General features: G+C 54.6%; 2 protein-coding genes, 1 non-coding gene and 1 pseudogene across 3 annotated transcripts in view; 3 read left to right on the top strand and 1 right to left on the bottom strand.

Annotated features, from left to right (window-relative positions):
* PAXIP1 (PAX interacting protein 1) overlaps positions 1-1,338 on the bottom strand; it is a 29,309-nt gene extending 27,971 nt beyond the window's left edge. Inside the window, exon 1 of the mRNA XM_039837349.1 lies at positions 1,164-1,338. Coding sequence (XP_039693283.1) covers positions 1,164-1,244 — 81 coding nt within the window. The 5' untranslated portion in view covers positions 1,245-1,338. The remainder of the gene's footprint in view (positions 1-1,163) is intronic.
* Positions 1,339-7,602: 6,264 nt separating this feature from the next.
* Positions 7,603-7,721, top strand: LOC120582181 (uncharacterized; annotated as a pseudogene).
* A 9,023-nt stretch (positions 7,722-16,744) lies between these two features.
* HTR5A (5-hydroxytryptamine receptor 5A) lies at positions 16,745-22,664 on the top strand. The gene is made up of 2 exons (XM_039837339.1): positions 16,745-17,496; positions 22,161-22,664. The coding sequence occupies exons 1-2, from the start codon at positions 16,756-16,758 to the stop codon at positions 22,491-22,493; spliced, it is 1,074 nt and encodes a 357-aa protein (XP_039693273.1). The 5' UTR covers positions 16,745-16,755; the 3' UTR covers positions 22,494-22,664.
* A 2,696-nt stretch (positions 22,665-25,360) lies between these two features.
* LOC120582200 (5S ribosomal RNA) lies at positions 25,361-25,479 on the top strand. Its single transcript, XR_005647493.1, has one exon. It is a non-coding gene; the product is annotated as a 5S ribosomal RNA (ribosomal RNA).
* Positions 25,480-25,689: the final 210 nt, after the last annotated feature.

Genomic DNA, 25,689 nt, shown 5'->3' with positions numbered 1-25,689 from the left:
ACCACTCAGCCCCCTGCAATTCCCCCTGTGCCAGCCATGCTCCCTCGTCCGCACTCTTCCCGCGGCCCCGCGTGCCCCCTCCGAGCTCGGCCCTCACTGCTAAGACGCTCAGGCGACACAACTGCACAGACCACCTCTCAGAAAGGGAATACCGTGAAGATCCACCCGAAGATGCTCCTTCCCACGCGGAAGCGCAACGTTCTGACGGTTAAACGGCTGGACTACCCGCAAAACGCTCAGGAAAAGCCACGGTTCCCTTCACGAGCCCCCACTACGAATAATTAAACGCTGTGATGCTGCTCCCTGGGTGTTTTCCACATTTACAGCGCAATTCGCCCGGCGGGGAAAACCGGGGAATCCGAATTTGCCCATGAACTGAGCGAGCTGTTCGCAGGTGGGTACAGGACAACAGCTGTGTGGCTGCCGCACCAGGGGCCAGGCGGACCGCCCCCTCCCGCTGGAACCCGGGGCCTCCACGCAACCGAGGTTCCCCCTCTCGGGATCCCACACACCCGAGCCAGCGGGCAGCAGGGAGACGCGTGCCTGTCCAAATCCCGCCCCAGAAAGCGAAAAGTGCGAGTCCAGCGGAGGCCGCGCGCTCGGGGGGCGTGGGGGCCTTATGGCCATGCGACACGACGCCAGCTCCCCCAGGCGGAGGACGGTGACAATCGGCGCGAGGCCCAAGCTAGGGCTCGTGAAGAGCACCGTGCACGCGGGGCTCCGGCGCAGATCCCCCCCCACCCACGTGCCCTTCCCGCGTCTGCGGTCTGGGCGCACCCGAGGGTCCCGCACACGCTCTCCCTCCACGCTAGCGTGTCCCGCAGACCCCTTCCCTCCCCTCCCTGGGTCCTCTCTCCCACCGTGAGCGTCCCGCAGACCCTCCCCAGGTACCCTCCCGAGGGTCCCCCCCCTCAAGGGTCCTGCAGACCGCCTCCCCAGGTCACTTCTGCCCTCCCGAATGTCCCGGCGATCCCGGCACACAGGTCCCCTCCCTGCCCTCCGGCCCCCGGCCTGTTCTGCTCCCGGCGGCCGAGCTCCGCGCTGCCAGGCCGGCCGGCCCGGCGAGGACCGGGCGGCGGGGCCCCGACGTTCTGCGCCCGGGCGCGCACCCGCGGCGGGAGCGGGGACGGGCCGGGGACGCGGCGGCAGGGGCGGCGCGGTACCTGCGGGTCGATGTCGCCCACCGCGTAGTACTTGACCTCCCTGAACATCTCCTCGGGAACTTTGGGCGCCTGGTCCGACATGGTCGCGGCGGCTCCCGCCCCGCCCCGCGGGGCCCGGTCCCCAACGGCGCGGCCCGCGCGGCCCCGACCCCGTGCTGAGAGTCGCGCCCGCTCCCCCGCCCTCCGCGCCCCCGCCCGCGCCGAGCGACCCAAACGCGGGAGTCGCGCGCGCCCTGCGGGACGCACCACCCTGCGCGGCCACTGAGGGGGAGCGCCGAGGAGCGGGCTGCCAGCGGACACCGCCCGGCGTGTCCCCCGCGACCTGCAGCCCCGGGCGCAGGAGCACCGGGCGGCGCGCCCCGGAGCCAGGGGGCGTGAGCCCGCCGCGCTCTCACAAGTGGGCCCCAGGGACGCAGGGAAACGCGCCCCCCCCGTGGGGCCCGAGTGGGCCGGTCCGGGGGAAGGAGGGGACGCGAGGCCCCGCCCACCACACGCGCGACCGCTCGGGCAGCGCATGCGTGCGGGGCGGGGCGCACGGCGGCGGGGGCGGAGCGCCGGGCGGCGGCGATGGCGGCGGGCGCGGCGCGGCGCTCTGGCCTCCGGCTCGGGCACAGAAGACCGGGGTGTCATCGGCCGCTGCCCGACCGGCTCCGACGCAACGCCTCAGCCTCTGCGGCCAGTCCCGGCTGAGGACGCGGGCGCTAGGTCGCATTGGGGCCCGAGCACCATGGGCTGGCCGTGGCGCCCCGCTCCCCCGGCCCGAACCCCAGCCCTACCGGGACCTGGGCTGGGGGGCGTGATCCCTACGACGATGTGGTCACGTGTTCCCGCTCTGACGTCATCCCGCCCGCGAGGCCGTGACGTGTTCCTGCTCTGACGTCATCCCGTCCGCGTGGCTGTGACGTTTCTGTTCTGATGTCATCCCGCCCGCGAGGTTGCGTCGTGTTCTCGCTCTGACGTCGTCACGGCCGTGGCGGGAGACGTGTTCGGCCCGCGGCCCTCGGGTTTCGCTTGCGGGGCGTCTGGAGCCCGAGGGCCCAGGCGGGGTGGTGGGAGCGCGTGGCCTGGACCCTCAGACCCGGGTGGGCTCGCGACTGCTGCCTGGTCCCAGGGCGGTTGAGAATTGTTTTGCGAACTGGGACGGGAACGCGAATCAGGCCCTACTTTCCTCCCCGCGTGTCCTAAGTCTTCACCCGCCGTTGCCGTTTCCTGCCGAGCAGAGAGCCGTCTTTAAATGTTAGTGAAGTCGAGAAACCTTCCAGCACCCCTGTGGCACCCTCATAGTACATGAATTTATTTGGGGGACATGCTCCAGTCGGCTCGTGTCCCATCATTTCTACTCTCTTACAGAGAAGTTCGGGAAGTACAAGGGCGTCGCTGGTTCCTTGGTCCGGATGCCCCGGAACGTGGGCCGGCCCTCTCGGGTCAGGTGGGCGCGGCTTCGTGGCCTCTTCGTGGCTGTAGGTGTGTGTAAGTGATCTTGTGTGGGCCTCTAAATGCGTTTTACCAGTCCAATGTCTTTGCCTTTCTGTCTCCTTTATTTGCCTTTTGAGCAGTCGGAAATAGCCTTATTCAGAAGCTACCAAAATTTCAGATGATACAACCTGAGAAAGAATTTACCGTCCTTCCTTTGAATACTCACGCATGCGTTTGGTAGCGACCGTTAAAACGGTTTACGTTTTCCGTCTGATCTCGGAAGCTAAGCAGGGTCGGGCCTGGTTACTGTTTGGATGGGAGACCACCTAGGAAGATCAGATGCTGTAGGCGTAAAAAATAAAAATTAAAAAAAATAAGGGAACGTAAGCCGACAAGGTCCTTGCGCTCTATGAGGTCAACCAAGGGTTGCCTCACCTAAAAAAAAAAAATTTTATAAAAAGGTTTATTTCTGTGCTAAGATGTCCCTGCGGTAAATTAGACCTGAATGCGGAACCAGTTATCCTGCCCTGTTGTTGACCTGCGTGAGGGAGTTTGTCCAGCTCTTTCTTCCTTGGTTAAACACAAAGCATGTGAATTTATATTAAAAGACTTAAAGCATACCTCAACCAGGTGTTTTATCTTATAAGTTAAAAAAAGAACTCGTGACATTCAGCAGGACGAGTTTACCCTGTTGTGTGACTTGTGACAAGTCGGTAAGGCAGATTATGGAACTAGGAAATCTATGTAAAATCTCATCGACCTGTCAGAAATCGTAAAACATCACTTGTGAGCTGTGCGAGGGCGGTGGAGCCACGTGGGCTCCCGGCCCCAGCGTCAAGAAGGCTCCGTGGCACGGAGCCAAGTGCATCACACACCGCTGCCTTGCCGGAAGTGCAGAGCGAACATCTTTAGATGAAATCAGATTTCATGTGGATACTGGATTCCTGAGGAAGTCTGCAAACTGACACCCTGACAAATAACCCATCTACCAGAAGACTTAAAGATGGCAACTCAGTTTTAAAAAATCAACACCAAAACTCATAAAAATGATCTTCAGCAAAAGCCTCCTTCTATAATATAAGATGTCCATTCAGGAAGTTATAGGAATAAAACACCACATTGAGACTGCTGTATTATTCACGAATAAATAGATATTTCTTGTTGATTTTTGTGGCACAAGATGACACACTTGAGGGTAACGGTCTCAGTTCGTTAAACAGAAGTTTTGCATTTCTTTAACTTTGATGCATGTACCACCCAAATATGACACGCTGAGCATTAATATCTTTACATTTCTCCCAGCTAAGTTCAAAGCATGATCATTTCGTTGATAACCTTCAGAGGATAAACAGCCTGCTTAATGCCAACTTTATACATTATTTATTTTCTATTTTGCAGAATTGATAAGCTGAGGCTAAAAAGAATAGAAAAAGCAGAAATGACATTGAGAATGTTTAACTCAAAGTGGCAGGAATTTGAGGCAGCAGTTTAGCTAAGTACTTCCAAATGGCTTTTTAAAAAACGCATCTCTATAGAACAATCTCAGACTTGTTCTCATGTTATGTTCAACTAGTCACACAACCCTTAAAGTTAGATATTATTAATGTTTAGTAAACCTTTAGTTTGAGTTTATAGACCAACATTTAACCTTTTCGTGAAAAGGAATACTTAAGTTAGAGATACAAACAGGCCAAGGTTTTATCACAGGAAAACCTGGGAACTTAAAAGACATTGTTTCTTTAGAAGATTCAGTCAGCTGACCCGCAGGGCACAGTTGTCACCCATAGTCATCTAGCTATTCAGTGCAGAAAAACTAGAAAACAGATAAGCGAAAAAGTACAAATTACCCCCAAATTCTATGCCCAGAAGCAACACTTGAAATCCTGTCAGACATTGTCCTATATAAATATATTTTTTCCTTAAAGTGTTATACTACACACTTCTGTCACTGCTTAAAACAAAACAGGAATGTCCCTCCAGGTCAGTAAATAACAGCTACATCACTTAACGGGTCTAAGACTTTCAATGGACCTTAATTTAATCTGTCGCGCGTTCATCATTTCCAGTTTAAGAATTACAAGGCTGCGACGAAGCCGTCGTCAATAAAAGCATAGACGTGCGCCCTATTGCACTGCTCCATGCCTGCCTGCAGTCAGAGCCCACTGCCTAGCACAGTCAAGAAGGCTTAGGTGGCTGAGTCAACTACAGCCGTTTGCCACTCAGGGGCATCTGGTGACATCTTTGTTTAAGCAAGAAGGGAGAGGGCACTGCTGGCACCTAGTGGCAGAGGTGGGGAAGCTGCTAAACATCCTATGATGCGCAGGCCAGCCCCCCACAGAGAATTTTCCCTGCGCAGGGTGTCACCGCTGCTGCTGTCCAGAGACTTGGTTTAAGATGATGTAACAGACTACATTCCATTGGATTAAAACAGTGAAAGTGTCTTGCACAGAACTTGGTGGCTTGCTGGGACAGCTTTCCTCCGCAGGTACTTGGCTTCTGTCATCACGTAGCTTTGCTGAGAGCCTTTGCTTCCAGCTACGCAGACACGGAGAAAGCAAGTAGAATGTCATGCAGGAGGTTCCGTGGCCAGGCTTAGCGAGAACAGCACACTCACATGTCCAAAGCCTGGTTCTGTGACCCCCGACCTGAACCGCAAGGGAGGCTGGGAAATGCGGGCTTCCTGCATGTCAGGGAAATGGGATGGGTGCTACCTTGCCAATTTATGCCGTTTTTAGTTTTGAAACATTCTTGTACGAATTAAGATTAGAGAATGCAAGATCGCTGTGCCCCCGTTGTCAAAGCCCCCAGACTTTCCCGGACGGTGAGGCTCCATGCCCGGACTGGTGTCCGCGGACATGGCAGTTTAGGGCTGTGGAAGGAATTGGGCTTCTTGGCAAAGTGTGTTCTTAAGTGCGTCTCGGACGGTTCACCAGCTCATAAACGGAGAGCCCAGGCGAGGCCCTGGCTGTGAACGCACCACGACGCCGAGGGTCACAGGGGTCACGCCCACCCCGGCCCTGACGCGCCCGCCTGTCCGGATCCACCCGCGGGGCACCAAGGAGGCCGAGGCCCACATCACAGCCACTTGCCGAACTTGGGCTACACCGCCTTTTTGGACTTACTCTAATTCCTTCTTTAAAAAAATAAAATAAAAGGAACAATTTAATTTCATATAGAATAGAAATAGAAAAAAAGGTAAGCTCTCTAAAAATATTTATGTAACTTTATATAGGTTGAAAATATTCTGATTTCTATTTCTGTAGTTAATAGGTATCTCTCGTTTGGACTTGGTCGAAGACGAAGAAATGATTGTTAGATCTAAATTCAGGACTCGCCGATTTTAATGTCTTGTGTCACTTTTAATTTTCTGATTTAATTAGTTTCCTAATTAGAAGGGTTAAATTAATTAACCTCATTATTTACTATATATTTAATGATTTCTTCTCTATAGGGAGTTACTTAATTTTCAATAATTGGAAAGCTCATGACAAGAGGGAATTTTGCCAGGTTGCACCCTTACTGCATTGTGATCAGTGGCAGGAATTGGACAGATCGAAGGGACTTTTAGGAGAGACGCCAGCTCCACGTGAGGCTATTCCCACTTGTTTTAAAACATACAAATACTTGGGTTGGGATTCAATGATTTTTATCCAATTATAACTCAGCGTATGCATCTTTTACGTAAGGTTAAAAGGCATCTTGGAACATAGGATTTTATAGTAAATAGCCCCGCTACACAGTCTTGGTGACAGACAAGAACATAGTCATAAAGCGTTGGATAATGCTAACTAATTACAATGAATAGGTTTTCTGAAGTTATCACCTAGTAGAAACAGCTTAATGAAATATTCAGTTTTTCCTCAGACTTGTGCGTGGGCTACACAGATGACATTTGGGGAGGCCATAGGAAAATCATGAGCCTACAATCCGTATGGCTTGTGAAAATCAGGTAGGTCTTGTTCCTCCATGTTTGTATGCGTGTAAATAACCACAGTCTGTGGACAACATCGTTTTAATGTAGTGATAACCAGGAGACGAAAATGAGGCCGTACGTACAAGATGGCTCCACCTGTCTCTTCCCCACTCCGAGTGCATGCTGACGTGGATCCGCAGCACGGAGGCCGGCAGGCACAGGACACCGGCACCCGCCTTCCCCTGTCTCTGTCGCCGCTCGATCCCGTTTGGAGACTATCGGCCCCTGTTGTGTGTACAGCAGGCAAAGTGGTACCGCCAGCTCCACAGTATGAGCCAGACGACGCTCACCGTCCTCGTCCTCAGACTTCCGGAAGCTTCTCACTGCTGCAGAGCGAAGCCCCGGCCGATCGGCCTGCCGCCTGCGAACTCCACGGCCCCCCTCTCTCTCGGCCATGGAGCCCAGAGCCCGAGCACCCGGCTCTCCTACCCTCCTTCCTGCACACGCTCTTCCCACCGACTGGACCACTCACTTTCTGCAGATGCATCCAGAAGGCTCCCGCCCCCTTGGCCCAGGACAGACCATCAGCGCCTACACTGACGCCCCACGTCTCGAACATCTCGGACGCCTGCAGACCCCTTCTATTTACAATTATAAATAAATTATGTAAACGGGAGCTCTTTGTCTTGGGTCAGGGATGCTAAGCCCACCAGGCGTGAGAGAGGTCATCCCAGCCCAGTGCGACGCATGTGTGAACACCTCAGGGTGGGAAGCACCTCAGGGCTGGAGGGGACGTAAGGGTGGGAGCTCGTCTTCACCTAGCACTTGTATTTGAAATACCAGGAAGACTTCATTTTAAAGACTTGGCTGCTTCCCCCCCGCCCCACGTGATCCCGCCGCTGCTGACGGCAACAGGTCTCGTTGCCCTTGACGTGTGTCCCCACTGGGTCACGCAATGCCTGGTGTCGGGCGGGCGATGGCGGGTAAATCGCTCAGCAGCAGGTGGATGCGTTTTGAGTGGCTCGAGATCTCTGCCGAGGAATTTCCACCTTGGGTTTAAGGCACCATCAAAACAGTCATCACTCTGCAAGTTTACAATTTACCCCTTATGTCTATGGCCAAGCCACCCTGAACGTGCCCGATCTCGTCTGATCTCAGAAGCTAAACAGGGTCGGGCCTGCTTAGTACTTGGATAGGAGACCACCTAGCAAGACCAGACGCTGTAGGCGTAAAAAAATAAAAACCTTACCCCTTCTGACAAAGTCTCTGTTGTTACTAAATGTCGCGTTTCATCTTACAAATGGGGCAGCGGGTTCAGAGATGTTAGGTCAGGGCTCGGCAAACTTTTCCTGTAAAGGGCCAAATAGAAAATATTCCAGACACCATGGTCCATAAAGTCTGTTTCGACTCCTCAGCGGCCATCACAGCCTGGAAGCAGCTGTGGACAGCACAGCACGTTCACCACCGGGCAGGGCTGCAAGCCGCTGGAGCTTGACACAGACACGCAGTGGCTCACATTGAGCCTCCGGGGACGTGAACTCACAGGCGGAAGAACCAAGTCTAACGCCCAACAGGTGCTGACCAGCTCATGGATCACCCACCTCCGAGTCGGCCCCCTTTCTGCTTCGCTGAGCTAACTCTGCTCCCGAGAGGGCTTTCTGCATGCTTGACCATCAGGAAAACGGGAATTAGGGCTAATTAATTAGTCCAGACTTTGAAATCCAGAGAGAAAAGGGCCTCATATTAAGTGCAAACAATCAGCCTAAGTAATATATTTGTGGCACTTTCATTAAATTTTCTCTCAAACCTTGGAAAATATGTATCTCCTGGCTGCCAACATTTTCATCTTGTGTAATTATGAAGCCTCCCCAAATAATCATTTTTCGGTTTGTGATACTCAGTGGGGCACCGTGCCAGCTGCCGAGTCTTGATGGAGCTGTTTAATTTGAGGCTTATTAGCATGGCACAGGTGAAAATGAATAAAGTCTTAGGGAAATTTGTTCATAGTAGATCAAATATAAATGCCCGTCGTGTCGTGACAGTCAGGGATCAAACGAATAGCGCTAATCTAAAAGAAGTTAAAAGAATTCAGTATCTATCAAAGTAAATATAGAGATTTTAGGAACGTTTTCCCAAGATATTAATAACAACCTTTTTCCTTACAGAAGAGGCAGACATTTCGACAAGCGATAACCTTTTCTGTGAACATTTGTGCACGGCATGAAATGGTCACAAAATTAGGTGTGTGGTTACTTAAGTGAGTTAAAACGGCTTTTTTTTTTGTTTTTGTCTCTTAACATGAACAAGATTTCTGAGCTTTAAGCTTAGAACAAATTTGTAAACCTCAAAGGTCACTGTCTGTTTATGAACATTCTATCCAAAGACATGTTTTTTAAGATATTAAACAAGCAACAACGTGGATATTGTCATACTATACACTCGTCTTTCCTGAGTAGAGGTCAGAAGTAATCGTTTCCTCGGTTATAAATCGGCTCGTTTTCTTCTCTTAAAGACACTGCTCCTTAGAGCGTCACTAGCTGGGACCACGGGGGCCACGGGACGAGCGGAAAAGCGTGTCGCGGGAATACAGCTGGCACGCTCTGCCGGGCGGCCCCGACATCCGCCACGGCCACGGCCGCGGTGTCGGTGTCCGTTCATCGCGCTACGTGTCACTCACGTCGTCACGTCTGTGGAGAGCGACGGAAACGAGACCGCGAAGAGCGAAGCACAGTGACTTTCAGGACGCTCTGCCCCGGCGGCCACTTCAGTGACTGAGTGGTGATTGATAGGGTTCTGGATAGTGCCAATTCGTTTCTACGCGGGAGAATTCCCCTATCTGCCCACTGCGGCAGCATCGAGAACTTTCCCAGAAGCACAGACAATCAGTGGTCACGCAGGGAGTGCTGGGCTCCGTGTTCCACCCCTACAGACGGCGTCCCCCGCATCGGAGGATGTGTGCGTGTGTGTGGATGGCACATAGCGTCACAGGAAGCGTTTTGCTTTAGCTTTCGTAGCTCATGTGTGTCGTTCTGTGTATCCGCGACGTGATTCGAACGCGAGGATGAAGCTCGTTTGGACTCTCTTTGGCGGTGGTGTCGACATATTCACGAGGGATGAGCTTACTCGGAAACCGACTCATCGATGTTGGCCAGTGTCCCGCGGTTCGTTGTTCTAGGCCGTCCCTTCTCGAATCCCATCCCGAGAACAGAGTTGCTTGATGTCCAGAGTTGCAGATAGAACGTTATTCATTCCAGCCTTCGAATTCCATGATTCCATGAAATGAAAATGAGGGGCTTTGCAGGGACCCGAGCTATCGACCAAGGTTGCTCGTTTCTCCCGTTCTCCAAACTGTCTTCCCGATCCCCGCCCCCCATCCTCGCCCCCGCCGCCTTTGGCTTTCTCTCTCTAATCCTCTCTTCGGTGTCACGTGACTCCATGTCATTCTTCCTCTCCATTTCTTTGGCGCCAAGACAGACCCGGAGGAGGCGGAGTTGGTAACGTAAAACACGTTACGTTTCAAGGTTGAAATCAAAAGAATCTGAGGTGGACACACGAGCGTGTCCACCTTGCCGCTCGCAGCACTAATCTGATGCATAATAACTAAACATTTCGTGAAGACGACCCCGCAGTTCCCGCTTATTCACACCGCCCTCGTCACGTTCCTCGTGGGCCTCTACCGCCTCGCACCAAGTGCCCAGAGCTGCTTCTCTCTTTTTCCATCCGGGGAGAGTTTGGGCCGTCAGCTGCTGCCTCGTATGCTCCAGCTGACTCGTATGCTCCTCTCGTATACTGCGAGTTCTCTTGGCACAGCCGTCCCCTGTGGTTAAAGCCGGTGGGAAACCACGACAGCCCTTGCCTGGCCAAGGTGCTTGCTAAGGGCAAAGGAATGATGGAGTGAGCGATGGGAGGAAGTGGTCACAAAGGCCAGCTGTGACCACCCGACCAGTTGCAGAAACAAGACTAACAGCTATAAGTATTTGTTCCGTATTCGACGTGAATATATTTACGTCTGTATTAACCGACTTCCTTTCCCTCTCCTCCCTCCCGTCCTCCTACTACCTGACATAAGAGTGTGGAGAACTTAAACCCGTACCTGAGTGTCTCATTCCCAAGAAACCAAAGGGGAGATGTGGCTCAGAAGAAGACTCTCACCGTCTGAAGTTGAGTCTGCATTCACATTCGGGGACAGGATGAGCGCGTCGTGGCTGCGGGAAGGATGGCTGCTTCGCTACGATGCTGGGAGGGCGTCTTGCTGCCACTCTTCGGAAGTCTGCTGTGGTTAGACGCTGCGTCTGGGGACACCACGTCGGCACAGCGGGACCCGTGGTGGGCTGTGTTGTGTCGGTGTAGCTAAGCGGAAACGACATTTCCCAAGCTCTCTTTCCCGCCTAGTCCGGGGTTAGCATAGGTCACGAGAGACGTTGGCCCAAGTTTGGAAGGTGTTTTTTTTTATGCCCCAAAAGCTGGCACAGGGGCACAGGGCCCAGTCACCGCTCACGCGTGTTGAGCTTGTCTGCCGCTTGCCAGCGTGGCCGGCGGCTGGGCCGCCTTCTTCCTTTCCCGACTGCCCACCGTGCAGACGTCAGCTGCCAGCCACACACCGCCCCCCTCAGATGGGTTAATCAGCTCCCCAACTATATACTGTTCGGTGGCTCTAATGAACTCCTTAGAGACCTTCTGGTCGCTCTGCTTCTCTGATTAAACCCAGATTCGGGGCCGGCAACACACAGACTCACCTGCGTGCGCAGCTTCCTGTCCCTCTCCCGGGGAAAAACAGAAACGGTCCCTCTGACCGGCCAAAGCGTTGAGTCCCAGCCCTTGGGAACCTGTCGGTTAACCCTCTCTCCCTCACCGATCCCGCCCTCCTCGCTGGGTCCTCCAAAGAGCTTTCGAGTAGGCTCATGCTTTTAAACGTTCCCACCTCATAAAGTCCGCTTTCTCCATCAGCCTGGATCCCGAGCGACCGCAAGGGGCGGCTCGTCGTGGGGATGGCATGCACGTCGGACGGGCCGTGAGCCGTGGAGATGGCCGGTGCTGCTGCCGTGGAATCGAGCCATCGAACGCGGGACGAGATGCAGGCGCGAAAGCGGACAGGGATGAAGCCAGCTCTCTACAGGCGAGGAAGCTGAGCCGGGGACGGGTCCTGGCAGCATCCCAGCAGCGCCGGGCCACTGGGGGCCACAGGAGATGGCATTCTGTAGGTTCTGCAGCTCTACTATAGTTCATTGAACCACAACTGGAGTGTCCGCTGGGTATCTCTAGTTTTCTGCCACCACGAACAACACTGTAGTAGACGGCTTTGTGCTACCATTAACAACTGGCGCTGTTACTTCTGTGAGATCGGGTCCCCGTCCTCGAAAAGACGGCTGAATCTCAGAATGTGCACATTGTTCATTTTAATGGATCCTGCTAGATTATTTCCTTCCCAAGTTATATTTCCGCCAGCAATTTTCATTGCAATGTATAAGGCCGCTCATTTCTACACACTCACGCCAGCCTTGGAGGGTGCACCGTATTCGCCCCTCAGATTAGAAAAATGAGAAGAGGAGGGGCCGCCTGTGCCCCCGCACCCACGCGCGCACCTGCCACGCTGCGCCAGGGGGGCCGGTGACAGACGCTGACTGTCACCCGTGTTCGAGTATGTGTGGATGCTCCCTGAGGACATTAAAAGTGATCTTTTCAAAAAGGTATTTTAGGCACATTCCCTCTGGTTCATACACACGCCTCCTGCACAGACCTCCTTCTGCCCCGCAGCCTTGAAGGTGCCGCTCGCAAGTCTTCCTATTGTCCTACTTCGGGCCATTTCTCTTACTGCCCAGAGCCCTGCCTGCTGGGAGGTGCCATCCTTCAAGCCTCCGCCCTCCCTGAGGAGCAGGGGTACAGTGCAGCGGGAGTCTGTCCCCAGGCGTGCACCAGCACAGCCAGCAGAGCCATCTGCAAACCACCCTTAGCAGGTAGTCACACAGCCACCGCCTGGAGCCGAAGGGAGGTGCTCCGCAGTGACGGGTGACCTGGCGGGCTAGGCTAGCCGCTTGGGGAGCCCCGGCTGTGCTGCGGACCGCTTCCGTTTTGTGCTATCTGGCCGCTGGAGATTTGCTGCTGTCCCCTGGAGCCAGCCTCGTGGGTGGTCTCAAGAACCCGGGTCGTGGTGCTGCATCTCCTTCCCCGTCACCCACTGTCTCCGGCTCAGATGCTCCATCTGCGCCCAGCTCTGGCCGCCACAGGCGGCTCTTTCAGTGGCGTGGCGTTCTCCGTGCAGATGGGACGACTTCGCGCCAGAACCCAGGAGTCTACACTGGGGCTCTCTTACCGGTGTCCGCCATAAAACCTACAGGGAGCCTCTTCCCGTTACGGGCACGTCTAGTGCCACGAGAGCTGCCAAGCACACGGGCTGCTTTGTCCTTCCTGTTCTCAGCCCTGACCAAAGCTGCAGCCTCTTCGTGTCGCCAGGCGTGGGGCTCAGGGCAGTGTCCTCGAGCGTGGGATACGCTGCCCGTGGCATCCACGCATGGCAACGACTACCAAGCACGGTGCTTCCCTTTGGGTGGAGAAGTCCCAGGCGCAGTAATTTGTCTCCCACGTTAGAAGGAGCGCCCTGCCACGCCCCAGAGCACAGGGCCCCCAGCAGCTCCACCGAGGCAGTGGGTGCCTGAGTCTTCGTGGGGTTCACGTCCCACCCTTCAGAGCACGTGGATTTTACCAAGGACTCTGGCAGATCGGCTCTTCCAGCTCTGCGAACGCTCTGTATTGACATAGCGGCCCAGCGGGGCGTTCGAAGAATGCCGACAACAGCAGACTTTCAACATTTTGGCCTCGGGACTCCTTTACGACCTTCGAAATTGTCGAGTGATCCCGCGAGGCTTTGTTTACACGGTTTTTATCTATGTATATTTAATGGAGTATAAATTTAAATAGAGAAATTTAAAACACATTTGTGCATTAGCCCATTAAAAGTAAAAGAATCGACCCATTACTCGTTGACGTAAATGACATCTTTTTGAAAAAGAACTCAAAAAAATTTTTAAGCGGCATTGTCTGACATTTTTGCAAATCTCTTCAAGACAGCTGGAATCTCATATCTTGTTCTGCATTCCATCTGTTGTGGTGTGTTATTTTTGGTTTAAGTTTATGAAGAAAACCCAGCCTCGCAGAAATATATAGCTGACAAAGGAGGAGCGTTTTAATAGTCTTTTCAGATAAATTCTGGACGTCTTGCCGTGGGGGTGTAGCAAACCTCAGTCGGCGGTAGCTGCGTATCCCACGCTCGAGGACACTGCCCTGGCATCGGAAATCGTAGCGCGCACTTTTTGGTGCCATTAGGTTAAAATGCATTGCTCCATTCTGCCCTTCGAAATGGATCTCTTGTCACTCTGTGATGGTGTAGCATCGTGCCCTGGCCGTTTGGGTAGTGCTGGCTCACTGAATTATCCAGACCTTCCAGATGTTGACACCGTTTATTACACAATATCAAAAGGCACATTTGTTAGCATCCCCACTGGTCTCATCAGAGAGGCCTGTAAGTATTGGGAAGCTGTCAAGTTCACAGTGGCAGACGTGAGTTTTCCAAAATTCTAATTTTCACTTGAAAGCTCACATTTCATGATGAGCGACAAATACTGTCAGCTGTTTTCCTTGAAGTGAAGGCTCATTCCATTTATCCTGAGAGAGTATCTGCCAAATACCTGAGGCTGAATAATGATAGCTTATCTGTCGGTAGCTCTTTCAAGTGAAAATAGTGTTTCCTAAAAACGCTGTTAGTTCAACTCATTTCATTTTAATGGAATCATCTCTTTAAAGACCCAATTTCCAAATACAGTCACAATTCTGAGGTACTGGGGAGGCGGGGTAGGATTTCGACATAGACATTTTGAGCAGGAGAGAGGCACAATTCAGCCCATAGATGGTAAACCAAGAAACTGTATTCCTCAAAGGTGGCATTTCAGAGATGCTTTATGGCAAGTGGGAAGTTTATACCTGTTTACATTTTGAAAGCTAAAATTATGGCCCCTCTTTAAGATAAAAAAAAGCTGGAACGTTCTGATTTTTCTTTGCGTCTGTACGGGATAAACCGGAATTTCTCGACAGACGTTGGCTCTTCCGGGATTACTCCATCGGCTCTCTTCTCTGTGAGGGCGCTCTGCTTAGTTTTTAACTTCACGATGCCCCGATTTTTACAAAGTATCCTCGGTTATCCCCGGCTTGGTTCTTTATTAGGCAGCTGCTCACTTAACTATCAGTACAGACGGCTGCACCGCACAGTGCTCGTAGGGGGTGTAATTGCGAGCCCACGATGCCTGCGAAGGTTTACATCGAAAGATACGGTCATCGAGGCCTGCCAACCAGAGATGCAGCCCAGCCACGCCCCCACAGACCCCGACACACGAACCCCTGCAGAACTGCTCGGAATATTCTTTTCAAAGAAGAGGTTGCATAACCGACATCTCATTCCTGTCGGTTCCGTGACCCCAGAAGGGGAATTGCTCTAAATAAGCACGAGTCTTCCCCTGGCCTAGAGCCACATGCGGTGGCGCTGCGCACAGGCAGCCGCCGTCTGCGGTTTCGAAGGCGTATTGGATGAAGCAGCTCCGCGAATGCGCTCTTATTTAATGAGTCGTATTCTCATCGAAGGTCCCTAACAGTATGTTCTCCTCCGAGTCCCAGGGCAGGACCCCCGCTCATCTCAGCGTGTCCCCTGACTTCATGAGAAACCAAATCTTGTACCAAAACACATGTCTCATTTTCACATAGCTAAAGGGCTTCTGGCCAAATTTGCGGCCACCCACTTATAAGAAGACAGGATTTGATGACGCCCATCGTGTGCACTTAAAAAATGATTAATGCCGGCTTGTTTTCCTTCCTGCCATCTCATTTTCCCTATTCCAATTTATTTTGTCTTGCTACGTCACGTGCCTAGTCGTGAAGTGCTTTGAATCATAACTTCTGGGCAGCGGCTTTCGATTTTTCTCAGTTGCTCTGGACGAACGTATGGTTGCGGGAGTACGTGCGGGGAAGGAGTTACATGCCCCCCCTTTAAAAGCGAGATAGAGCTTTCATGACAACTCATATCCAACTCTCCCTTCACTGGGAGCCAACTTGGAGCCCCCTGAAGAATCTGTGCAGCTTCTCCGAGGTGCCAAGGAAACGGAGTGCGAGTTTCTGGCTCCAAGACCTCAGCCACCTCCAGGAACAGCAGTAACTGCTATCTGGCCTTTTCTCCTTAAAGGAAAACAACCTCCTACATAACACTGGGGGTGTGTGCGAAGGAGGCGACGATGTACTGAAATCCTCCAGAGAGGACAGACCAGCGATGCCATCTTAGACCGTCAGCCTGGAACACCTGTGCCACAGGAAAGCGCCTACACAACGCCGATGACCGCTCCGGGCATCCAGACCACCCCTCGGAGGACATGGGGAGGAGTGGCCGGAGGAATGCCTCACGGAAAGTTCCTTGGTAAACTTGTTCCTGGCATGGAACTCATCGTAGGGACAGGCTACAGAACCACGGAGAGCACCAAACGTAGCGATGCGCTCGGGCGGGGAGAAGCGGCAGCACCACGGACAGCGCCAGCGCCAGCGCTCTGGGCCGCGCGCGCAGGGAGAGGCGACCTAATCAGCTGACGCCTTACGTAGGCTGGATCCCCAGTTGGATAAGGCAAGTCTGGGTGGGCGCGCCAGGGTCCGCTCTCTGGAGCTGCAGCCCCAGACTGGGTGCGGAGGGGGCGGGGGAATAGCAGAAGGCAGGTCCCAGAAAGCAGGTCTCTGCTCGGCTTCCCCGGCACGCAGCTGCCTGGAGAGAGGGGCGGGTAGGGCGGCGAGGCGGCGAGAAGCGGTGCTCTGACGCACCGGTCCCCCTCCAGGCACCCCCACGCTCCGGGGCGCCCAGCTTCTCTCCGACTCGGCTCTGGGCAACCAGACTGCCTTCTCCGTGAGATGAGGAGCCCTGGGCGTGCGACAGCCTCGGCGGGCCCTGGCTGAGAGACGCAGCCCCTCGGCTCTGCTTTCCTGACCGCGGAGGGGTCCAGACCTGCCGCACTGGCAGCGCGGAGCCCTCCGTCCGCTCCCCGACGCCGCCTCCCACAGATGCTCACCGGGGGGAGCTGGGGGCCAGGGTCAGGCACTCCCCAGAAACCCCGCCAGCGGCCAGAGGTTGCAAAAGTCCTGCGCCCTGCGCCGCTCTGCGCGCACCTGCGCCTTCCGTTCCTGTGCGCGCCGGCTCTGCGTGCCCCCTCTGCGCGCCCCCGAGCTGGGTCTCCTGACCCCGAGATGGACGTGTCCGGGAACCTGAGCTCCTTCTCCCTCTCCAGCCCCTCCCCTCTGGAGACCAACCGCAGCGCCGGCACCGAAGACCCGCGCCCCAACCCGCCCCTCCCCTCCGTCTTCGGAGCCCTTGTTCTGACCTTGCTGGGTTTTCTGGTGGCAGCGACCTTCGCCTGGAACCTGCTGGTGCTGGCGACCATTCTCCGCGTGCGCACCTTCCACCGAGTTCCGCACAACCTGGTGGCATCCATGGCCATCTCCGACATGCTGGTGGCCGCGCTGGTCATGCCGCTGAGCCTGGTGCATGAGCTGTCCGGGCGCCGCTGGCAGCTGGGCCGGCGGCTGTGCCAGCTGTGGATCGCGTGCGACGTGCTCTGCTGCACCGCCAGCATCTGGAATGTGACGGCCATCGCGCTGGACCGCTACTGGTCCATCACCCGCCACCTGGAATACACGCTGCGGGCCCGCAGGCGCGTCTCCAACGTGATGATCGCGCTCACCTGGGCGCTGTCCGCGGTCATCTCCCTGGCGCCGCTGCCCTTCGGCTGGGGGGAGACCTACTCCGAGGGCCGCGAGGTGTGCCAGGTGAGCCACGAGCCCTCCTACACCGTGTTCTCCACCGTGGGCGCCTTCTACCTGCCGCTCTGCGTGGTGCTCTTCGTGTACTGGAGGATCTACAAGGCCGCCAGGCTCCGCGTGGGCGCCAGGAAGACCAACAGCGTCTCTCCCGCGCCGGAGCCCGTGCAGGTGGGTGCTGCGGTGGCCTTTGGAAACACTTCCCTGGCTTTCGTAAGGTTTCGTGCCCAGCGCACCGCCCCCCAAGTCTAGAAAGTGGAACTTCCGGGGGTTTGGGGGGAAGAGGAGGAAGGGGAGGGCTTCGGGGACTTCCTGTGCTCTGCCATGCTCGGTGTCACAGAGGTGACCATGTCCTTTACCATCTCTGCTGGCTAACTTCCTTCTGCGTAAAGTGCGGGGTCTGGACTATATAATTCTACAGGGTCCCATTTGGCTCTAAAACTTAGGGTGTCTGGATAAGTTGGTGTCTGGGGCCATGCCGCCTAAACTTGAAGCTTCCTCACTTAGGGTGGGGGTGTCCAGCAGAGGGAGGGGGCAGATGGTAACGTCACCCGGCAGGAAGACAGCCGTGCCTCGGGCAACACAAATTACCGTCTCGACCCAGTCTATTTTTCTCTCTTTGCAAATTAAAGCAACTACTTTTGCCAACCATGGCATCTCCTGGATAACGAGCTGCTCTCTGCAGCTGTTTACGCCCATCTCAGAGCCCGCATTTATCTGCTTCCGCTGCCTTGTGCTCTGTTCTGGGTCCAGCCCCACCGTCCCCAAGGGCTGTGCATGCGGCCAAGGACCACCTATCTGCTTCCTGAACGTGGGCAAAGCCACAGGAGAAAATTAAAAATCTAAGGCAGACAGTGCCTGGCTCCTTGTAAGTGGCACCTATGTTTGACAACTGCTTCGGCGACATCTCTCCACCCACACTTTCCTGCTCGCTGTTAACTCTTAATAATCTGACCCTGTGATTCAGGATTCAGCAACTACATGAAGACCGAATCCATTGGATGCGGACTCTTCCCCCCGCCCCCCCGCCACACACACCAACTCATTGCCAAGGATGATCCCGTGACCTCAATTCACATATTTGACTTAATCAGAAATCTACATGGCCCTCATTTCTGTTGTGGGCTCTGGGACAACAAGGCAAATTCAGTTAAACACACCGAGCACATACCGTGGGCTCAGGGCAAGCTTGAAAAAATGATGAAGACGTCATCTTTGCCGTGAGGAGTTCGAGCTAGTGAAGGAGACAGACATCTACCATGATACTACTGCCGGGGGCCAGTTCCAAGCACGATCAGTCAATCAAGCTTGGAGGGACCAGGGGAGGAGCGAGAGGGTGTCAATCTAGAAGCAAGAAGGATGAGAGGGTCAGAGCTACCTGTCTTTTGATCTAGAATAACGGTTTCAACCAGGTGATTCCCCACCTCAGGGGACATTTGGAATGTCCGGAGACACTTCTGCTGATCAAGACTTGGGGGGAGGGTCCTAACAAGTGTAGTATGCAGAGGTCGGGGTGCTGCCGAACTCTGCACAGAGCGCGGGCCAGCACCCCAACAGAGAAGAATTCTGCAGACCAAAACGTCGACAGTGCCAGGTGCGCCAGGGGCGGGAGCCCCCTGATGGATGAGCTTCCTGCGTGGAGCCGGTCCGCGTGCGCGCCCGCCCGCCCCATTCCAGCTCAGATGCGGAGGACCGGCCACGCCGAGGGCCCTGGCGCCGGGTCCTCTTCCGCCAGATGCTCGCGCAGGCAGACGCCGCGTGCGATGGGCACCAAGCGCCCTTGGAGAGGGAAAAGCAGCCCCAGCGTGTCCCCGAGGCCTGACCCCGGGGGGATGGGGACCTGGCGCCGCTCTGTTCGCAGACAGCGGAAGCGAAGCATTGTGGGAGCTTCAGGCGTTCTGCCGCGTGACTTTCGAAAACCGGGTCCCTTGGCTCTGCGAGGCCTCTCGGTGGCGCTGGGCTCTGCATGTAACGCGGGGCCGCCTCTGGCTTCATGTTTCCGCGAAGGGTTCGGCCAAGCCGGGTCCCCTGACCTCTCCGTGGCAGCAGGCGCCAAGGCTGCGGGTGGCGGTTCTACCCGCGATCAGCCGTGTTGCCCCGGGGAGCACACACTTCCTCCCTGTTTCTCAGTCCGCTTGGATTTACTCAAACGCACGCTGGAAGCCAGAGCTATGTCAGACACTGAGGTGGGGACTGGCGACAGGACAGACAGCTGAACTTACTGCTTGCCGGCCCGCGGGAGAGCTGTGCCGCTTTGGCCCAATCTCTCTGGGCAGAGAGAATGCGCATCTTCAATGGTGTTTGGGGGAGTGTGGACGTGAGGGGCTGGTGTCAGGGGCTTGTCGGCATCCTGGGAGCAGCTTTGTTGGTTGGAGGTCGCTGAGGTGGGACTTTGTGGCACTGAGCCCAGCGGGCTGCTCCACTCCCAGAAAGCAAGTCCATCAAGAGAAACTGTCCGTGGTGGACAGAGAACGCTTAAGACCGCCTCTGGGCTGCAGAACGCTCAGGCTTGCCGTGGGTTTGTGCGGACGCTTGGTTCTCTGTCCCCCGCTCTTGATACCCATTCCAGAGTGTGAGACGGAGCGTCGCAGACGGCCCAGACCTTCGCCGGTGTGATCGGCTCCCCTTAAGAGACAGGTTCGTGCGTGGAGACCTGGTGCCCCCCGTCAGTCTCCGTGCTTTTAAACCCTCTGTCCGGGCAGTGCTGCGCAAAGCTCGTGAAGTCCTGGGCCACACGCACTGGGACAGACCAGGGTCACAAGGAGCATCATGAGAAAGGCCCGGAGACCTCCCAAGTTATGACTCAAGGCCATCCTATCCCAACCAGGAAAGCAAGTCCCAAGCTCTCCCTGCGTCCGTCTGAGGTGCTCGGCTGCCTTTCCTCTTAGCCTAAAAAGAGGTTGTTTCACCCCATTGCAGTGCAAAGCCGGGTGCAGCTTGGCGTGCTCGTGATGGGGGAGACCCCAGAGGGAAATCTATCAGCAAAGACCACCTGGGCTGACATATTACGCCAGTTTGTCGTGGCCCCGTGTCCTGTGAACGTAGCCTGTGTCATTTCCTGCCAACCAGTTTTTACACGAAAGCCTCGTGTCGTCCACGCTCGGCGATCTTTTCCGTGAAGGAGTCCCATCTCTCTGGGCCCTTCGTGCGGGGACGCAGTCCATCTAGTGGTCCCGGGGGTCCTGACCGACGGTCCCACTCGGCAGCAGACCTTGGTCCTGGGCCGACACGATAAAGCCCGATTTCGACACAGAGTAAAGAGGCCAGGAGCGGCACGAGGGGCCAGGCGGGCTCTGTCGCAGCTGCAGGCGTGCTGTCTGCCGGCGGCGTCACGACAGCCACCCCTCGTGGGGCCGTCCGCCTGTCCCAGGGCTCCTGGCGTGACAGCCAACAACCCCGCTTCTGCTTCTGGGCCTTCTACGAAAGGCTCGGTTTCGGTCAGACCGCGGAAGGCATCAAGTCATTCACACCAGTGTTCACTTTTGAAAGACACCTGAAGATGATGTTTCCACAGCAAGTGAATGAATGTGAGGCTTCACAAGCGGATGAATGTGAGGCTTCTTCTCTCTGACCCATTTTATAAACCCCGGCAGGGGCCACGGTTCAGCCATTGAACGATTTGGCTTTCTGTTAAAAAACTGGATTTTATGGGAGAGACTGGACGACTTATTGTATATCAAATCTGGTACCGTCTCTTTTATTTTTGATTAAAAAAAAAATCGATAAACCATAGTAAGTTAGGATTTGGTACTGGTTCCGTGGGCGGCAAATATTCGTCTTCAATTACAGAAACACAATCGTGAGACTTTTCTCCCAGTAGCCAAGGATTACGCAGCGCTGCTTTATGAGCCTCGAACCAGCAGGTGTGTCAATGAGTCACAATTAACCAATCAGTAAAAAAAATAATGTTGGGCGGTTTCTGTTAGCACCAGGGATTTCCTACGTGCGACTCGAAGGCTTCGTAGAAGTTCCAAAGACGGGCCGACCAGTTTAACTGGTGCCTGCGACTTCCCCGAGGCGAGGAGGCGAAGCCTGGAGGGCTGAGCTAAGGGTGAACTTCGACAGGCAATGTCTCTTCGACGGGTGCCGTGCTGTCAGGTTAAGCCGCCTAGAACGTGGCCTTTTTCATGAAAAGGCAGGTTCGTGATAACACGGGGAGAGTCCACCGCGATCTCGCGCATCCCACCCCGGTTCATCTTTCTGTCTGTGGCGTGTTTTCTCCACGAGGAAGCGAGGACCGTCGCTGTTGCCTCTGTGGTGTCTTGAATCGTTCGCGGTGCAGGTTTTCTCGCGTGTAGATCAGGCAATCGGATCACGTGTAGAGCAGCGGTACGTTCCACGTGGGAGCAGATCCCACCTGCTAAATCGGTAGGAGCGCTACATACATACGCTAGAGAGGGATTTCTCCGATGCCGATGCTGACATCTCAGCTGCAGGTCGGCAGGCAGGATCGGTCAAGGGTTTTCGCTGCTGGAAGCTTTCTAGTAAATAAAATGTACTTTCCCTCAAGCGAGCCTTTCAAAAGTTGCTCTCCGGCCACAGATTTGTCAGTCCTTATCTTCATCTCGTATAATCGTCTTTGGTAAAGAAATTTCTTGTCTGTTTTTAGTCTTTTTTTTAACTGACGGCAAGTCGATTAGCTTGTTGCCTTTTCAGACAGCTAAAATTTCAGGCTGAGGGGTCTGTCGCGCTGTAATGGTGGGGATAAAGGCAGTGACACCCAGGTAAATGGCCGAGCTGTATGCTGCATGCCACGTGATAAACGACCCTTCTTAAAAGTTTGGAAGGACGGGGGGTGGTCGGCTCCCCGTGAAGCTTCTGCTCACCTTTTCCAGGTGAAGGCCTCTGCTCAGCAGCCCCAGATGGTGTTCACCGTCCGCCACGCCACTGTTACGTTCCAGACGGAAGGGGACAGCTGGAGGGAACAGAAAGAGCAGAGGGCCGCGCTGATGGTGGGCATCCTCATCGGGGTGTTCGTGCTCTGCTGGACCCCCTTCTTCGCCACGGAGCTCGCCAGCCCGCTCTGCTCCTGTGATGTCCCCGCCGTCTGGAAGAGCCTCTTCCTCTGGCTCGGCTACTCCAATTCCTTCTTTAACCCGCTGATCTACACGGCCTTCAACAAGAACTACAACAGCGCCTTCAAGAGCTTCTTTTCCCGGCAGCGCTGAGGCCGGGGGGGCCGGGGAGAAGAAGGCGCCAGTCCCGCAAATCAGCGAACTTCCCGATTTCACCTGCGTCCCCGTCCCCACCCAGCGCCTCGCGGAAGAGACAAAGCCTTGCCGCCCGCCAGCGTCGCCTTCAGAACCCGAGCCGCCCGCCTCCCCGCGCCTCGGCAGGAACGTGGCCTCCGCAGGCGGTTTTGGCGGTGTTGTCTAACGTATCCACTATTCCTCATCCCGCAACTCACGGCCCCGGACTTGGCCCGCAGCGTGCCCGCCCCTCTCCGAAACCCACTCCAGCGTGGTTACCGTCCTTGTCCCTGAGAAGCCAGACGGGGCAGTCGAGAGGAAGGTGATGAAGCCATGCGGGCAGGTTGAGAATGCAAAACGAGTTGTAACGGGAACAGGTGGGGCGGGGGGGCGGGAAGCCGTAATCTCAAGGGATCTGGAAGGGTCCCCATTTCATATATTCCATTCTATGGTCCTGGTAAGTTCGCCCCATATATATTGTGTATGTCCCCGTATTTGGCCACAAAATATCATCTCTAAACATATGAAAGTACATAGCGACATCCATGAGACCGGTGAATATTGGCTCTATGGTTTTATGTGTGGCAGCGGGCACGCACACACACACACACACACACACACACGAAACTACAGAGAAGGCACATGCTCCAGCGGCAGCCCAGAATCTCAGAAAAGGAACGAAAAGTCAGGTCGAACACCTCCCCCCGTTTTGAAGCGGCCATTCCCAAGCCGTGGCAGAATCTGCAGGTTTCGTCGAATCTGTCAGACTCGCTCATTTGCTTTGGCTGTGAGTTTCATCCACGTGGAATGTTTTCACGTGTTTGTCCTCCGGACACGAGACTGGGGTAGAACCATTGTCATGAAGCGTCGGCTTCTTACAGATGGTTTTATAACCAAGAAGCAGGAAGGCGCACTCACCCAACGCATGCACTTTAGATGGGATAGCTGATTGATTTGCAAACTGCTGATTTTTATTGGTATGTGAATGCCTGCCACGAGGCCGACACCGGTAATGAAGGAGAGAGGCAGAAATACTACAAAACGTGCCATATCCGTCCTCTACGAAGCGTCACGTGTATATAACTGGTGAGGCGAGACGTTACGTGATGATGCAGCGTCTCTACGATCATATAAAACCCAGGCCATTATGCGAAACCTTAAAAAGACCTTGGCCAATAGAACCGCCCATGGTCTGCTGTTCCCGGTTCCTCGAATGCATGAACTTAAACATTAGGAATGATAACAACCTTTGAATCATTATGATACATGTAATTGTATACACGTATTCTTTTGTATGTAATAAATCATGTCAATTAAGGTTTCCGAAAACAGGAAATTTGTGTTAACCCGTGGTCTTGGTTTGAAGTCTCGCATTTGTTGCAAAGGTGGTTTCTATTCAATGGTGAGCAAATGGTCACAGCCACGAAGCCACGACTAAGGGCGCTAAACGCCGACCTCTCATCTCGGGAGGCAAATCCGTTCAAGAGTTCACTTGAAAATGTCCTTAGCTATTTCTTCTTTCTCCCCATAGCACTCGAGGTGCCGAACCCATGAGATTTTTAAATACAGACTGTTCACTATTGAGTCGCCTCCTGCACGGCTGCTTGGATGGAGAGACGTCACCGAATGCGACTGCTCTCCAGCGTTTGCAGTAAGGGACGTGCTCCCAGCTGCACTAAGTGTCCCCTGCGGAGGCCGGAAACCCCAGGCCCAGAGAACCTGGTGACATGACACCAGAACCAAGAGCGAAAGTTTAAAAGTCTGTTCTATGCCAAAGTCCACGAGGAGTTTTCCATTCTACTCCGTAATACCATGTTTGTCTTACTGTCAAAAAAAAAAAAGGTTTATTTCTGTCGGTTTTCTGTGACATGAAGCTTTAGGAAGACGTCCCCCATTTGTCTGGTGGCTCCAAATACTCCTTGATTCCATGTACCTTGTTGGAGAAAGACGTCATTCTAGCATTAAGTTCAACCTCCTACGGAGCTGATGGTTAAGATTTTCTAAGACTAATAAGTCTCATCACTGTTAGCGCGTCGCAGACGTCACTTAAAATGTACACTGTACAAACACTCTCTGGATGCTACCTGGAGCAGGAAACTCGGTCTGTGAGGGGAGGAAGTGGCTTTTGCCTCCATTTTGATATTAGAAGTTGTTTATGACCAGGTTAGAGACGTTATCGGAGGCCGCGTGGACTGGGCACAACTCAGTAGTCTGTAGGACACCTTCGCTCTTGGCTTCCAGCATCAGGTAAGTGGTCAACATGCACCATAAACAGAAGGTGACAGCTACAAATGTCAGCCCCTGTCCCTGTGCCTGTCACATGACCCCCCCTTACTGGGCACTCGGAGATGGGGTGTCTGGAGGACCCCTCAGACTAAGTTCCCCTGTCCCTCTGTTCAGCCCCCCGGAAAGCACGTCAATAAAATGACTGCCCGCTGGAGCCCGTGAAAGGGAGGACACCACGGTCAATGCCTGCACCGTGGACCGTGAGCCGCTGGTGGGCTCCGGTCCCTGCCTGCGCCCCGGCTCGTCTAGCAGGTGGGCTCGGGGGAGGTCGCGCTCTGCTCTGCGAGGCCAGCGCTGAGACCCTGGGCCGGACTCTGCCACCAGCTCCTCTGTGTGTGTCAGGCCCTCCTGAGCCTGCCGGTGTCCCCATGGCCCCGGATCGGAGAAGGCGGGCTGAGAGCGCGTGGGGGCAGGGCGGCTATAGGGGGCTTCTCACTGGCTCTCCTCATCCCTCCCGCCCCCAGTGTGGGGAGGCGGGACAGGGGACAGACAGGCGGCGATCACAGACCTGCTGGTCTGGCACCAGCCAGGAACCACGCTGTTAATAGATATGTTCCCTCGTCTACGGCCATGCCATCCCGAACGAGCCCGATCCCATCTGATCTCGGAAGCTAAGCAGGGTCGGGCCTGGTTAGTACTTGGATGGGAGACCACCTAGGAAGACCAGGTGCTGTAGGCGTAACATATAAGGGATTGTAGCTGACCAGGTCCTTGCAATCTATGAGGTTAACCAAGGGTTGCCTCGCCTAAAAAAATAAAATAAAATAAGATCCGTTCTCTCAGACATTATGGCCAAAGGGATTGCCTTTCGGTGTCACCAAATATTGTCTCTTAGAATCTTTGTCATTCATCGGCTGGTTTGCCTTATGAGCTAAAACTTCTTCCTATA

Source organism: Pteropus medius, unplaced genomic scaffold (genome assembly GCF_902729225.1).
Source record: "Pteropus medius unplaced genomic scaffold, Ma_sr-lr_union100, whole genome shotgun sequence".
Taxonomy (NCBI): domain Eukaryota; kingdom Metazoa; phylum Chordata; class Mammalia; order Chiroptera; family Pteropodidae; genus Pteropus; species Pteropus medius.
Note: the sequence above shows the minus strand (reverse complement) of the source record. Positions and strands in the feature narration are given on the sequence as shown.

Coding starts and splice junctions, on each gene's coding strand:
- HTR5A (XM_039837339.1), top strand. CDS start 16,756: ATGGACGTGTCCGGGAACCTGAGCTCCTTCTCCCTCTCCAGCCCCTCC. Junction 17,497..22,160: donor CCGCGCCGGAGCCCGTGCAG/GTGGGTGCTGCG, acceptor CACCTTTTCCAG/GTGAAGGCCTCTGCTCAGCA.